General features: G+C 53.4%; 1 protein-coding gene across 1 annotated transcript; it reads right to left on the bottom strand.

Annotated features, from left to right (window-relative positions):
* Positions 1 to 264: 264 nt before the first annotated feature.
* Positions 265 to 14,692, bottom strand: CTSD (cathepsin D). The gene is made up of 9 exons (XM_066997939.1): positions 14,530 to 14,692; positions 13,873 to 14,029; positions 11,811 to 11,934; positions 10,260 to 10,378; positions 6,321 to 6,520; positions 5,317 to 5,439; positions 4,258 to 4,402; positions 3,437 to 3,535; positions 265 to 2,893 (listed from the first exon to the last, which is right to left on the bottom strand). The coding sequence occupies exons 1-9, from the start codon at positions 14,598 to 14,600 to the stop codon at positions 2,732 to 2,734; spliced, it is 1,200 nt and encodes a 399-aa protein (XP_066854040.1). The 5' UTR covers positions 14,601 to 14,692; the 3' UTR covers positions 265 to 2,731.
* Between the last annotated feature and the right edge of the window lie 1,942 nt (positions 14,693 to 16,634).

Below are 16,634 nucleotides of genomic sequence, written 5' to 3'. Positions count from 1 at the left end.
GTCCTAGCTGCCCCAGACGACCAGGGAAGCAGCCAGTGGAGTTGTCACATCACCCTACAGATGCTGGGCTGCTTTCATCACTTTGAAACAGAGAACTCCAACAGCCTCCCAGCATGTTCCCTGGTCAAAGAGAAGGAAAGGATATATAGAAGTCCACCCAAGAGAGGCACCAGACATACTGACCCAACAGAACTGGGGAGGCAGGCCCCTGACATCAAGAAAGGATTTGGCCCCTCCAATTACTCAAGGAAAGACCAGACTGAGTTAAGGGGGAAAATACTGTATTTCCTTTTCAATTTCCTAGGATGAGACAGTAATTCTGACAGCAAATTAGATTAAAAAAAGTCACACAGTTACAGTTTGGTTTTAAAATGCAGATAAAAGAACAAGGGGAGGAGACCCAGCTCAGTGAAGGCTATGATTTGTACAGCAAACGCAGTCGCATCAAATGAACTGCTCCTCCAGCCTACCCTATGATATGCCACCCCCGGCATGGTTTTGGGCCACACTCCTCCCTCAGGCAGTCACCGTGGCTGAGGACAGACACCAGCCCAGAGCCAGGTTCCCCTGGAGGCTACCCTGTGGGCAGCACGAGGCATTGCACACCCCCCAGGACTGCTGGCACATTCTGCACTTCCCGCTGGGATCTGATGCGGAACACATCCCAAACCCACCGCCCACACCACATCAGCTCTGATTAACAGGTACCCAGATGCCATCTCACTGTGCTGGATAAATCCTGCAGCTCGGGGATTATTCAGCAGGACCTCGAGGTGCTCAGGGCACTTAATGTGAAGAGTGTGCTCTCTGGAGAAGTGCCAGAATAGCTGTAGATTTTACAGCATCTATCTTTTTTTTCCAGTAGCACGCTGTTCTCAGTCTGCAACAGATGTCCTCAGGCATCCAAATCCAGGGTTACAGGTCTAAGAGCAGGCGAAAGCAAGCTTTGGAAGCAGCAGACATCACACCCAGGGTTACATGGGACAACGGATGCATTAGGAGTGTGCTCAGGTCTGTCCCTACTGCCCATGCCAGACCCCTCCACAGCATGAGCTCTGGTTATCATGAGCTCTGGTTATAAAGCCAAACCAACCAGCTGCAGCAGGTGGGGACAAGGGACATTTGCAGGCTAGGTCCCCCTAGCTAGGGGATTTCACCAGCTGTTCTGTCCAGTCTGGGGTCATCTCTTGTGGTGATCTGGTTCTCTTGCAACCCTCAGCTTTCTCTCACCTCCCTAACCTCAGGACCTGATCCAAAGCACTGGGAAACCAACATGACTACGTTCTCTCCCTCAGCATGGACTGGGAGCCTTGTGAAGCTCTGTTCTGCTCTCTGTGACTTAGGACACCCGATCATCTTCACAGCTACTTGTCTCCTTGCTCACCCAATGTATGCCTACTGATGCCAGCCCTGTGAAGCAAGCCGCTCTATACATGCAGATCTTGGATCTCCATAAGAAGGAAGGCATGAACATGAGCGCAGCTTCAGCTCCCACCTCTCCAAAGCAGGAACGCACCTCACTTGGTCTGCAGCACAGAAGGTAAATGAACAGAGCTCTCACTATTAGTTACATGGGAGTGACATACCAGGTACGGGGGTGTTAAACCCTGGGTTTTGGAACCGGGCAGTGGAAGAAGGAGCAAATGCAAGCCCACAGCCTCCATGGCACCCTCCTGCCTGGAAGCCTCGCTGCCTCTGCCAACTGTCTCTCAAGTCTGGGGCAGTTCAAAACACTGAGGATAATGTTTCCAAGTCTCATGTGATTTAAGCTTGTAGATCACTTAGCTGCTTTGGGAAACATTACCTTCAGCTCGCTGGCTCCAGATGAAGTTAAGGAGGAAAAACTGGTAGAAATTCACCAGACCCAAGAGAACTTGGGTCAAGTGGTTTCGCTCAGCCTCCAGAAGAAAGCTGAGCTTTCAGTGACATGAAATCAAGTGACTTTTATTAAATACTACTGTGACCCCCCCCCTTGTATTCTTACTCCCTGAAGAGTCCCATTGGCTGGAGCCCCCCTACAAATCCCTGCCCTGTTAGGTCTAATAGGCTCGAGCCAGGCATGCTCGCATCACATCCCCAGCTCTTGCTAGTGTCATCACAACACAAAAGACACACTAACAGAGCCCCTGGGCTCCAAAACTCAACTCCTGTGCATGCTACATGATCCCCCACTGCTCCAGCCCAGGACAAGCTCTCTCAGGACCAAGCCAGCACCAACTCATTGAGAAGAGGTCTAGCGATTGCTTCCTCACCTGTCAGAAGGGTGAGGGACTCCTTCCCCTTCCACTCCCCCACTTCAGTGACAAACCAGAAGTACAACCTAACATGTGGGATAGCTGTCTCCATCCTTCTCCCCCAGTGAAAAACCCCACAGCTCCTCTGCAGGAGCAGGGCCAGCCAGCTGCCTCCCCAGGAGCAAGACCAGTGCTGGGAGACATTGATTCTTAAAGCTGAACAATTTTTCTCAATCTTAAATACCGGGAGATACAACAGTAAGGAGAGGGGCTACTCCAGCTGACATTATCAACTCAAGATGTCCCAGCACCACTTACTCAGAGGGGGAAAAGTAGCTAGCAGGGCACTAACAATGACTATTTTCCTGATAACTTTAAATCTAGTTCAATTTTTTCTCTTCCACTGACTGGGTTTCTAATCCTGGTAAGCTTTCTCTACAGCTCCTGTGTGTGCAAGTGTGTGTATGGTGGAGGCAGTGGGGGGGGGGGTCAGGCGCTTAAACACATTTGGCGAAGCCAACAGAGTCATTATCACGGTCAAAGACAGTGTAGTAGGGACCAATGAAGACATCCCCCAGGATCCAGAGCGGGCCACCAGGAGGTGGGACGTCCAGGCCTGAAAACCCACTCAGGCAGATGGTCTCTCCTTGTGCAGAAACCTGGGGAGAAGAATGAGAGCTTCAGCCAAAGATCCCCACCTCTCCCCAACCTCAGTAGCTTGGGAATAACACCTACCAACCCCAGCTGCTTTTCAGCTGCACAGCCCAGGATCTGTAGCTTGTGAAAGCTGTGAAATCTACGAGACACTGCTGAAATTCTGCGCTAGAAGTCGATCCCATATCATCTGATGGCTGACATGCCAGACCAGTAGCCCCTGTGAGAAGGCTAGCCTAATGCTACCAGAACTCAACAGAAAAGGGCAGAGGGTTTGTAGAAAGCTCCGTAACTGCCTGCCCTTCTTTCCTCCCTGCAGAGATTGCATCATGCAGGGGATCTTGATCCTGCAGGACCTTACGTAGGTTTCCTGGACCCAGCAGCCACTGCCACAACCACAATCTTTCATGCTTTCCCCTCCCTGCCATTAAGTGCCTGTTCTGGCTTTGCTTTTGGGTTTTAGATTTCTTGGTTTAGTTCCAAGCAAAGAAGGCAAAAGTTAGGCCTTGGGGAGAAGAACAGGCTGGCAGAATTTGCCCTGGACGCACCTTGAAGACATACTGCTCTCCGGTGAGCTGGTAGGGCTTCCCTCCTAACGTGAGCGTGACGACAGGCAGAGATGACACCTTCTCACAGGGGATCACATACTGAAATAGAAACAGCAAAGGCTTCAGATGGCAGCTCCCAAGTCCTCAGGAAACAGAACGATCTTCCCCAGGCAGAACCACATCTTTCCCATCCTCCCCAAATACTCATCTCAGGGTGCAGAAAAAGCTTGAGCCAGGGCAAGCACACTGCTCCCACTCCAGGCTCCAAGCAGAGGACAGAGGGTTTTAAGGACAGTTCAGGGCTGTGGGGATGGAGCCATAGGATGCCAGGTTCAGCTCCCAGCTCTGCTGAGTCCCTAGGATCCTTCCTAGGGGCTCCCTGTCCCTCCAGGATTTCAGGGAGGAGAGACGACCTTGGGAGATTAACTACGACAGTTAAAAACTTGGCAGGGAAGGGCTGTCATTTGCATCAAATGCATTTGTATTAAAGTGCCTCTGGACTCTCATTAACATGAATCCTTGGCCTCAGCCACAACTTGCACCCCTCTCCCCCACCTTCCAGAGGGGTGGCAGAGGTGACCCAAAGCCTCCCAAGGTTCACAAGACCCAGGCCCTGCTATTTGTCTTATCTCCATCCCAAAGGACAGAGGAGTCCCTGCTATGCAGGGAGCTTTTCCAGGAGTACAGGCTGGGATCAGAAACCAGGGGAAGCAGGAGACCAGTGTCTCTAGAAGCACCTGGGTGCAAGACACCCAAAAAGCAGGGAGTTTGCAGATGCCACAATGGCCACAGACTCATGCTGTGCCCCTCCCCAGCCTCACCTGGCCCTTGATGAGTGGTTTCGCACCAATTGCTGTCTGCAGCTCCTTCACTTCCTTGGTGGGGCCGGTGATGAGCGAGGTGCCCGTGTCCACGATGGCCTCACAGCCCCCCTTACACAGAGTCAGCCCATTGGCAACATCCACCCTAGGGAGAGATGCCCAGAGAGGAGACAACCCTTAGAGATGTCCCAGCAAAAGTGGCAGCAAAAGAAGAGCTGAAAAGGGGAAAACTGAGCCTGGGCAGAAGGGACACACATGGAAGGCTGCACCAGATACTTATGGAAGGTCCAGGGGAAGGATGAGCGCTCAGAATTTTGATGCAGCATGTTTGTTTCTCTACCGTGCACAGCCCCTCCGTGCCTCCAATTAAACAGAGGCCTTGCTACATGACTGTGTTTCTGCAGACACCCTGGGACTGCTATCTGCATGCTGGTGCAAGCACCGCAGCTGATGGGCACACGGACAAGCTAAGGGTGATGCATTAGGGGCTCTCAAATCCTGGTGCTTCTCATAAGTTTGTGCTACTGCTAAAAGCAAAGGGTTAACCAGGTGCTGAGACAGCTTGGGGGGTTGTGGGCAAGGGAAGGATTCACATACATTAAAAAGGCAGGAGAGGAGCTGCTTGGCTTCCTTGCCTGCATCACATTTCACAGCAGTGCAGACAGATAAAGCCCTCCAGCCTTGATCTCTGCAGACATTGCCAACACAGCATGGCTTGGGGAAGATGAGAACTAAGACCCTGCGCCAGGAAGGGCAGCAGTCCTTGGGAAAGAGGCACGCACTGATCACAGGCTGCTTCTCAGCTCCCATCACGTGGGAGAGCTCAGAATAGACAGCGGGGCTCGCCGGCCGGCAGCCCGCTCCCCTTCCCCCTGCCTCCAACAATGCATGCTGATTGCTGCGCCGTGCCCTTCAGGCAAGGGCTGCCTTCCTGGGGCCTCATCCTGCTCCTCCGCAGCTGCTGGCAAGCAGCTCAGCAACATTTAACACATGGGAGGCCTTCAGCCCTGCACCAGGCATGAGGAACGCAGGGCTGTCTGCACACACAACAGGACTTACGCATCCATGTGGACCTGCCAGTAGGCTTTGCGTGTGACGTTCACCCAGCTGAAGTCGCCGCTGTAGTATTTGGGGTCAGTGCCCCCAAGCAGCAGCTCGCCGCCTGGCTGAGCTGTGGGGTCTCTGAAAGAAAAACCGAAAAATCACCAACATCAGAGGCAAGGTGAGGAAAACCCCTCCAGGTGTCCCTGAAATACATACCAGGACATTTGGGGGTTTATAGTACTGTGCTCATAGTGTTGGAGAGAGACAACTGGTATTGAACTGTGTTGTATCAGTGTAAGGACAGGTACTCTGAGATAGGCTGAGGTGAGGAAGGGGAAACTGGAATATTTTCCAAAGCACACTGCATAGGTTAACTGTGCCCAACTCTGCTGCAGCCAGCGGCCTCAGAGACGGATCCTCAAGGTTGCTGTCAGATAAAAGATTGCTGCTGAGCAGATGGGAAGAAATATGGTGATAGGGGAGGGATGGCGCTGGAGCTGCCAAAAGCAGCCCTCTGTCCTCCCCTCTCCAGATCTGCTACTTTTTTGGCTGAAGTGGGTGCTCAGAGTGCCCTGGGGTGGGCAGCACTAGGGGAAGGCACTACAGAGCTTTCCCAGGGCAGGAAGAAGGATCAGCCCCATCAACAGTGTTTGTATGAGAAGACAAGGCCACGTTGCTTGTGGATTTTGGCTGCAGGCTAGGACTGCATTCAACCCTCTAACTCGTGCTGCTTTAGCTGCACGCAATCTTGTGATCACAACCCTCTTTGTTTTTATTTCCTCTGGAAAGATCCTCCCTCTCTTCATCAGAAGCAGCAATCAGGTAGCAGATCTACCCAGCTTTTTGATCAGTAGAATGGCTGCTTTTCTGCTCCTTTTCCTTACTTCACACTGACACAGAAAAGGGTTTGGCCCTCCTGCTCCAACGACTGACTGGCTGACTGACACCTCCCCAACAGTGCTGGCACAGGTGGGGCTTGTCCTGGCAATGGGATGTGGTACAACCAAACCCAACAGTACCTGTTCAGGTAGAAGGAGAAGATGTTTTTCTCAATCAGCTTCTGCTGCATGACGTTATCAAAAAAAGGAGTGACCTTGTCCACAGAGATCCTGGGGAATGCCATGCCAAGGATGCCATCGAACTTGGCAGCAATGAAGGTGATGCCCGGCTGCTTCACAGCCTCCCCGAAGATCTGGTTCTTGATTTTCAAGTTCCCGAGCTGCATGGAGATGGGGACAGAAAAAGAAACATGAAAAAACCTGATCCACTGGACCAGGGTGGAAACGGGGCCTTGCTGAACACAAGCGCAACACACCACCATGCTTTTGCCCTTGCATCTGATGCCCTTGCATCAAAAGCAGACATCCTGGTGCCACTCTGCTTGGTGGGGAGAGTCCACTCTGGTCACCCAGTGGCACCTTGAGTCCCTGCAAAGTCCAGCATGTCCCCACAGGCAGGAACTCTGCTCACTGTCCACCTCAGTCAGCCCTTCCAGCCTCCTGCTGGGTCCTGGCATTGGCCATGCCATTTTGCAGCTCTTCCTCGTTGCACAGATGGCACTGTATCACCTCACGTTTCCCTGCAGCCCTTCCCTTATTGGCTACTGCATCCTTTCCCCCCAATTTGAGCAGCTCTTGTGCTGCATCATTCCTCAACCTGGGCTTTTTCTAACTCATCTGTGTCCCACCTCCTTGGGTGCCACATCCATACCTAGTTGGGACCACAAGTTCTCCTCACCTCTGCCAGACACACAACCATCCCAGTATAATAAATATTCTCAGGGTATTACTTTATTTCCAGAAAGATGACCAACTTGCAGAGACCTCCCATGGCAAGGGAAGACCCAGCCCAGAAAGTGAGGTTGGCACAAAAGCAGTAATCAGAACAAGGTGAATGCAAAGGTTGTGTCTGTCACCAGCCACGAGAAGGACTGATGTTCTCCACTGGAAAGCTGAAACACCTCTCCCCCCTCACTGGGGGCAGATCCCCAGGAAGAAGGAAATTGCAGAAAGCTGTCCTGTTGGCAAAGCCACCCAGCTTCTGGCTCACCACAGGCAATTTTAGCATCTGTGCTAGGACTCCAGCAATTGGCCCTGTAGTAAACAAGGCTGGACTGAAAAGCTTGGTCTCTCCCACCTGATGGCAGATAACGATCCCTGTAAATGACAAACATCCCCTCAGGGTTTGACAGCCTGTGACCAGGCAGGCAGCGCTGGCTTTAATGGTATCTGCAGCTTCGAAAGGGCAATTCAGCCTTGCAATAGCTAAAGCCACACGGCAGGATGTGGTCCAGAACAGCTCACAGTAATACATCCGCTCACAAGTCCTAGAGATCTCAAAAGCTGTTTCAAAAGGTTCTGCCTCTTGAAGCTGAAATGCAGAGAGACCACTCTCTACCTAGGGCAGCCACTCAAAGCTGGTCCTGCAGCAGCTCAGAAAGCTCAATAAGGCTTCCACTGAAGGAAAATAGACGATAAGACTGGGTTTGTTTGAAGTCCTCCTCAAGAATGCAGAGAAATTGAAGAGGGAGGCAAATAACAGCCTGGCAGTGAGGTCTCAGCAGGCTTGTTTAAACTCTGCCCATGCTCAGTCCTGAGCAGGACTGAAATCCAAGTGCATAATAAGTGGAGTGCTGGTGCCAGATGACAGATCTGCTGTCTCCATCGCTCAGCTGGCTCTCAGCCAGACACAGAGTGGCCACAAGTTTTTAATCAGTTGAAGCATGAGGTGAGCAGTGAAGACAGATGAAGGTGAAGGCACCCAGAGGCACTAAGAGAGGTGGAGAGGGCTCCTCCTGCACCCATGGGCGTTACCTCTGCTGTCCTTGAAGGACACCCTAAGGTTGGGCTTCAACCACAGCCAAGACTCCCCGTCAGCAGAGGTCTGACTGGACCTGCTCTTCGTGGGCGGGCAAGCAGAGCAGTGCCATGGAGCATCACTCCTCCACAGAGCTGGAGCTCAGCACCATCTTTGAACAAAAGTCAGGGCTGAGTGGCAGAGGGACTCAGGGCCACCCACCAAGCAGTGCCTTTCAGCAGGGTGGCAGTGCTACCACATGCTTCTGCAGCTCTTTCTACCCATCTGGACAGCAACCCCAAAGGTTGTTTCAAAGTGTCTGCACTTCAGAACTCCACCAGACTGTGAACTTGCCTATGGAAAGGAAAGCAAGGAGCCAGCACTGGAAACATCTTGGCATCCAAGCTGAAGGTCCCTGAACCCACCTTGCTCCCCTGCACCAGAAGAGTGATGCTGCCCATGACCCATGCAAGAGGTTTCTTTTGCTCCTGCCCAGACAGAAAACAAATGCTACCAGCCGTGCTGTTTGCCGACAGCCGTCCCCACTCCCCCTAACAAGCTCAGGCACAAAATCCTTCCTCTGTGCTGCTGGGAAGCAGAGAGCTAATTAGCAGGCAGGCATTAGGGTGATAATTACAGAAAAAAAGCTGCAATTTTCCTTCTGACTCACTTCAGCCCCTGCATTAAGCCGGAAAGTGCCTAAACCAGCCCACACTTTCACAGGACAATAAAGCCTGCTGTTCGCCTCGCTGCCCCGCTCCATGACCGCAGGAGCAGCTTCCAGACCTCGTCCCAGAGCACCCAGCCACTCTACCACCAACCCTGCTGGCAACAGCCAGCAGCACAGGGCCCAAGGCAACATCTCTGCCTGTGTTTTATAAGGCTGGCATAAGAAACCATTACTGCTACTTGCAAAATGTCTTTGTGCAGCAAGAGGCATGAAAAAGCTTGGGCGGAAGGCCATTGTCTTGTTTTTCGCTAAGTTAAACAAAGAATGCAGGAAACAAATTGCACAAGGTGAAACTGAAAGGGTTTCAAACTGGGAGGGCTGCAGGAGGTAGAGAGCAGGCGTGAAAAGCTACTGGTGGCCCCCATGGCTCTCCCTCACAGCCCCCACTGATTTTCAAGATTCAGTGAGCCCATGAAAAATCCTCTCCCCCAGAGATGGACCTGCACCAAAGGTGGTAACTTTCAAGCTGGTGGCAACTTCATATGCAACACACGAGCCACATCCGGTGTTTCAAGGCTAGCTTCAAGTTTTCCTGCTCTAAGGACAAGCTATAGAGTGCTTGCTCCTTGCTTGCCCCCAGCTCCAGGCTCTTCTTTAGCTTGGATGCTTTTCCTCCAATCCGTATGAAATCGGTAAGCCTACACTTTCCAGCTGAAACTAACAAAACCAGAAATACCTAGATTTCTGTGCCTACTCAAAATGCTTGGTCTCCCCACCCTAAACAAACAGGCTTTTATTATCCCAGCAAGGAGCGCCAAGTAACCTTGGAGCACATGCCATGCACTTTCAGCAGCTGACACACTTGAGTTCACTTGTCCCTGGGAATACCCAGAGTCCCACGGGCAGGGTACCCACCCTTCACAGGGCAGAAAGTTCAGCCTCGCTCACTGAAAAGGAAATTGAGACAAGAAACTACCAGCAAACCAGCTACCACCAGCCAGTCCAGCAAAGAGAACGCCCAAGACATCTGAACATATGAGCACCACTCCATGTGGAACGAGGATGGGGCTGGCTCCACGGTGGCAGAGCCCATTTCTGCTTGGTGTGGCCATCAGCTGCCCACAGGGATGTCTGCTGCCTTGACAGCAGCCAGCAGCAAGGTGGGCATCCCCAGCAACCCACAGGGTTGACATGCACTGAGGCTGGGAACTTTCCAGGGTCAGGAAGAAGAGGACAGCCAGAGCACATCTGCAGTACACTGTATGTATGGCTCAGGCTCAGTTCTGCTTTTTCTGACCCTCCGGTTAATCCCTTCCCTGCCTGCCTTTGCTGTAGTCACCTCCTCACTTCAAAGCACTTAAAAACACTGGGCTGAAGCATGCTTGATAGGAGTGGGGCACTCCAGAAGTGAGACCCATTGAAGTCAAACTGCTTTGAGTGCTTTTACCAAAAGCTGGCCGGGGCGGCTGGGAGAAATGCAGCCATTACTCACCGTGACCGTGTCCTGGCTCAGGTATCCTGAGAGGCTCCCTGTCCCATAGTGGATGGCAAACTCCGTGCCGTTCTCCACGTAGGTGCTGGATTTGGAGGCATCGTACTTGTGGTGTAGCACTGCAGCCCGGGAGTGGGAAAGATGGACATATGGCATTAATTCTCCTTTACACATCAAATGAGCATCAGTCACAAGTGAAAGCCAACCCCAGAAGTAACACTGGAAACACCTGCACTGCTGTTTGCCTTCCCCACACCAGCCACAAAACTTTTGCTCCTCAGTACCCAGCCCCACAACCCGCCTGGGGCACCAGGACAAGCAGAGGCTTAGCAATAAGAAAGCAGGTTTGTCTGCAACGAGAAGGTCTGGGGATCAGGTGGGGAGATCTAATTTGGCACTTCAATAGGATTTAGCCACAGCACGTTAAGAGCTTGGAGTATATGTGGCTAGTGCATCAGGGCACATCAGGCAGCAGAGAGGCAGATGTCCCCATGGCTGCCCACAACGCCATGGAGAGCTGGGGGGCTTCAAACAGTCTGCTCCACACACACAAACATCTTCAGTTTATGGATTTGTGGTTTTTTTTTTTGGCTAAGGCTAGCTAGAATTTTTATACAGTCATTGCTTTTCTGCACACAACACAAAATATTTTCTCAGAGAGCTGGGGCTTCCCCCTGCCCAGGGGGCCTGTCCCTGTGAAGGGGGTGGAAACTAACATATCCCTGTTTTGGGGCCTGGCAAGGCATGATAGAGCTGTACAAGGAGGGCACAGGTCCAGGTTTCCTCCCTGCCCTTGACAGCCGCCAGAGGTCACCTCTCCTGCTCACATTTGTTGGCTCCACAGGGTTCTCCACTCTGCTTAAGCTGCACAGCTGGGGGCTTTTAAGGGGCACTTTGCCATAGCCACATTTGACACCTGCATCTGTGGAGGTTTATCACATAGTAACACCACAGAAGGGGAAAAGAGAGAAAGCATGTGATTCCTTAGATGTTCTCATCCCAGAAAAGAGCATCTACCTGGTTCTCATTAATTATAAAATCCATGAACATGTAGGCACATGCTCCATGCAGCAATAAAACAGAAACTAGGACAGTTTCTATCAGATCTGGCAAGAAGCTGATTTTTTTTCCCCCAGCATTGCGCAATGGGACAACAGTCTATAATTTGGGGAGAAACCCTGCGACCTGTGGAAGTGCTCATTGGTTCCTGGCTGCAGGACTGAGGCTGCTCAGGAAGGCTGGAGCTTGTGCGTGGGTGATGATGAGAGGAGAAGAGAAGCTTTTGGAGACAGGGCGTGAACCGGAGAGACAGGGAGGGCTTGGCACCATCTCAAACCTCTCCTCCCAGTACAGATCCTCCCTCCAGGTGGATCAGCAGGGTCTACCATCTGCACAAGCTACTCTGCACTAGCCAAGCTGTCCCCTCAACAGGCAGGCATGATAACGATGCAAGCCAGGGGCTTTCAGCTAATCATTGGGGTGTGGGATCTGCATTTTGGTCCTGATGTTGATGCCTACATCGTGCATGGAAGGATAAGCCATCCCACTTACAGCAGGCAATGTCCAGCAGGTGACAGTGCACAGACGGCACCCACAGGTTGGAGGAGCCAGTGTCGAAGACCACAGTGAACTTCTGCGGAGGGGTCCCGATGCCAATCTCGCCATAATACTGGGCCTGCAAAAAAGAGAAAGGGGCCTGTGAGCAGAGGTGCCCACTGATAACAGGGCGTGCCTTGCAGAGCTGCTCTGAGCTAGGGAGATAACCGCTGCGGTGGCAAGGGACAGGCACCAGGAGCCCCAGCCAGTACCCACACACAAGGGCGGTGGGTGTCCTGGTGGTTTGGAGGCTCCCAGGGAACACAAAAGCATGTAACAGCAAGAGGAAAAGTCACAGATGTCTCCCAGAGCTTTTTGGAACAAAAATGGGGATTGCTTCTTACGTAAACATTGTCCTCCTCTCACCCATGGCAGTGACATGATCCATAAGGGAGGCTCCCTCAGATGTTCAAATCTGATTACAGCAGGTGGGAAAAGGATAATCAGGGAGAAGCAGGACAGGCATTTGTAGGGAACACTTTTAGGGCATGAAGACACAGCAGAAATAGGAAGGTGGGCAGGCAGAAACATGGTTCACAGCAGGGAAGAACAAGACAGGAGGAGGCCAGGGCAAAGCACCTGCATTGTTGAAAAGCCAGAACAGCACAAGCTTGCCGGGAAGCTGCTGTGCTGGCAAGTCTGGGGGAAGAACTGCAAGTCACAAGCAGCTGGGCCTGCCACAGCTACAGGGGTTTTCAGTGCTGGCTGGTGAGCCCCTGGGGTGTGTGGGAACTGAGTTTTTGTCTGGGTGTACTCAGTTAAAGGGGAAAAATCCCAAGACAGGATTATCAGAGCTGCCTGCTCGGAGCTCACCTCCTGAACGGTTAGCCCTTTGGGGTTGCTCCCTGAGTAATTAATAACCCATTGCCATTAACCGCAACAGGGAGCCAGCGCTTGCTTCCACTACCTCTGGAGTCACCCCACCTAAAAATAACCCGCTACAAGTTTCCACTCCGCCACCAACAGCTACCATCAAGGTCAAACCCCTTCCAAGTGACGGGATGTTTAAACTCACAGGCTGCTGCCAAACAAAAATGGCCAAACCATTGCATGGCCAGGCTGCAGTGGCCCCATAAATCCCATATATAGACCTGTTGGGGAACATATGGGGTGGGCAAGGTGTAGCTGTGCCTTTTCTCTAACTAGGAGGGCTCCTCAGGCTTTGCTGGGTGTGCAGGGTCCCAGCAGTCCCTTATCTCATGTCACAGGCTCACTTTGTTGCCAGCAACATTTCAGGATGCCCTACTTCGGCGTGGGAGCTTTCCCATCCCTCCTACACTTAGGAGACAGCATTTTTGCTGGGCATGCTCTGGGGCAGCACCTGAATTTTTGGCAAGGTTCCCCAGCAGCCCTCACCTGGAGCATCTCCGGCACGCCAGAGTGCAAGGCAAACATCCCAGCTCCAACAGCACGGGGCTCGGCAGCCCCACGCCGTGGTGCAACAGGCTTTCGACATCGCTGGTTAAACACTCGCAGCCCTTCCCCAGCAAGGTGCCCGGTGGGGACAAGGCCAGCCACATGACGAGCACAAGGAGCAGGGCCAGCACCTTCCCTTTCCCCAGGCAAGGGCTGTGCGTGGGACGCCTGCCCAGGCAGCAGCACCTGCGCCGTGGGGAAAATCTCATCTTTATTACCTGGGTATTATGGGATGGATGATTTTCCATGCAGAAGAGGATGGGGGGGACAGATTTTACACCTCCACGTGACAATGCACAGTGTGGCATTGCCAAAACCAGCCAGAAGAGGCTAGGAACACCAGCAAGCACACAGGCCCCTACTTACAACCATTATACACAGCAATTAGGGAAAAAGGAAAAGAAAATAGGTCACAGGAGCTGCAAACACAGCAGCTCCATGGCACCAAGCTTATTATTTTTAACTTCTTAATGATGTTAAGCAACTGCAAAAGGCTTGGAGTGGCCCTACAAGTCAAAGCAAGAGGATAAAGCTCTGTGCACGAAGTTTCTCTCCCTCCTTCAGCTTTCGGCAAGGCCAGGCACCCTGCTGGGGTACTCACATCCATGTAGTTCTTCAGGATCTCCGGTGTGGGCTCAGCCAGGTCAGCAAAGCCCAGCTTAAACTTGAGGAACTGAGTGACAGCGTTCATGTCAGGGATCTCACTGCCCACCTCAGTCAGGACACGGCGCATAGAGGGAAATTTGGTCAGGGGGATCCTGCAGGATGAGACAGCTGGTTAACAGGGGCTTCTATAACAGGGTGATTATGGGATTTACACACTCACACTGCCTCCCTCCCTATAGCCCCCTTGGGAACACCACCCAAGTGCAGGGTGCACACACAACACAGAGACCCCCAAGCCCCTACAGCCCTCTCCTCTCTCTCCCTCACCCACCCCAAAACCAGAGGGGAGGTGGGGAGCCCTAAAACCCCACTCACAACCAGATACACGTGGGGGGGGAACCCCAATGGGGGCACCCCCCAGGGGGCAGAAACCCCAATAGCAGCAGCCCCCAGCTCCACTATTCGGATCCCCCAGCACAAGCCCAGGCAGGACCCCGACTCCCATCCCACAACAGCACGAACCAGGGCCCCCACCCCACTCCAACACGAACCAGCACCCCCCGCCCCACGCGTGCCCCCCCCTCACGGGAGCACTCCGCAGCCCTCCGCCCCCTCGCAGCCCCCCTTCCCCCGGCCCCCCGCGGCCCCTCACCGTATGAGGGCGGCGCAGGGCCCCAGCAGGGCGGCGAGGAGCAGCAGCAGCAGCAGGACGCGGGGCCCCATGGCGGCCGCAGCACGGAGCCGTCCCCTCACAGAGCCGCGGCGCCCGCCCCACCCCGCCCGCGCCCCCCCCTTTGTAGCCGCGGCCCCGGGCCCGGTCAGCTGACGGGGAGGGGCTGCGCACGTGTCACGTGACGGGGGGGGGGCACAGCCCCGGCCCCCCCCCTCGCTGTCTGCTCCCCCCCCCCCGTGACTCAGCCCGCACGGAAAAGGGGAATAAACACCGGGAGGCTGTCACGAGCGGCCTGATCTTGGTTTTACTGCTTTTTTTTTTTTTTTCCCCATTTTGTTCTTTTTTTTTTTTTTTACCCCCATTTTTCTATTTTTTTCCCCCAGTTTTTATTTTCCTTCCGTGTTTTTGCTCCTGACCCCCCCCCGTCCCCCAGCACACAGAGCACCCCCTGACACCTTGCACTGGGTCCGCCCATCCCTCCAGGCTGCTTTAATTTTATTTTTTTAAAATATTTTAATTTTACATTATATTCTGATTTATTTTCATTTATTTGTTTTTATTTTCATTTATTAGTTTTTAATTTGTTTTTATTTTATTTTGCTTTTATTTACTTTTAATTTATTTTGCTTTGTTTTACTTCATTTTGTCATGTTTAGCTTTACTTCATTCCGTTTCATTTTACTTCATTTTACTTTTTTTTACTTCATCTTATGTTGTTTTACTTAATTTCATTTTACGTTGTTTTAGTTCAGAGGGGGGTTCACGGGGTCCTTTCACGCCCTGGATCACCCACCCAGAAGGAAACCCCCCAAATTTGCGTGTTCCTCCCCAAAACGCCGCCTCCCCCCCGGGTTTTGTGCCGGATGCTCCATCCCCAGCTTGCCCCCATCGCTCCGTGCCACTTTTGGGAAGTGATTTTGGGAAGTGCCCCCCTGGGACCCCTCCTGCTCTCCCTCCCCACCACTGCCGTCCCCAGTTTGGGTTTGTGCCACAAGTGCCACCAAAAGCTTCTCATCCAGGAGCACCCACCGCAGCCCCACACCCAGATGGCTTAACTTTTTGGGGCACTAAATCACACCATTGCCTCCCCCCCCCAAAAAAAAACAAACAAACAAACAAAAAAAACTCCATAAGCTCCTTTTGGAGAAAACAAAAGGGGCCAGGATGGCGTCTCGGGGCCAAAAATAAAACAAAGCTGCTCCCAGCAAATCCTCCCGCGAGCCTGGCCACGAGGTCCCGTTAGTCCGGCCTGGGCGCTGGCCAGGGCCCGCTTCCCTCCTGCCCCGCGGGCACGTGGCCGGGGCGAGCGGCTGACCATGAGTCAGCAGAGCCAGCACCCGTGACTCAGCAAACCCTGCTCGGATAGGATTTGGGGACCTGGGGCTGAGGGTCCCGGTGGCCCCGGTCCCTGTTGCGTGGGCCCCGAGGCAGCGGGAGGTGTCGCGCCTGCCCCCCACGGCCTGCTGCCTGTCACGGGGTGGGTGGGTGAAGGGCCTGATCCTGATCGCTCACAACACAGGGGTGGCACTGGGCTGCAGCCCCTTGGGGCGCTCCCAGCGTCTTGTGACGAGTGGGAGAGGCACAAACCCTCCTGTGGAGCTGGAGGGGAAAGGCGCTGGCGCCCCGCATGCTCCTCTGCATGCGTTTCCCATCCAACCGGCCCGGCCCTGCATCGCGTGGCTGTGGACTGGGGGTACAACGATGCTGGGGCTGCACCAAGTGTTTTTTGGGGTGTCCCCGCGGCGTTTAATCCAGCTCCAGGCCTCGGCACCCATGGGTTCAGAGTTGCCACGGCTGCACCCACATGCACCTGTCCCCGGTGTCACTTTGGTGCCACTCAGCATCTCTACGAGGGGTGCAAATGTGAAAGGTTTTGCTCCCCCCGCGACGTTTCCCTTCTCGATGCCGTCCGAAAGCGAGCGGTGTGCAGGCACCGCCGCGGGACGTGGGTGGCGGGTGACGCGCCCCTGGCAGCGGGCCACCATTTTGCAACCTTTTGCGATTCCCAAGTCAAATGACTCAGCCCCGGCGCGGGATGGAGGAGCGCCTGCTCCTGCGCACCGGGGTCCCCTCCACAGGTGACA

Source organism: Anser cygnoides, chromosome 5 (genome assembly GCF_040182565.1).
Source record: "Anser cygnoides isolate HZ-2024a breed goose chromosome 5, Taihu_goose_T2T_genome, whole genome shotgun sequence".
Classification (NCBI taxonomy): Eukaryota; Metazoa; Chordata; class Aves; order Anseriformes; family Anatidae; genus Anser; species Anser cygnoides.
Note: the sequence above shows the minus strand (reverse complement) of the source record. Positions and strands in the feature narration are given on the sequence as shown.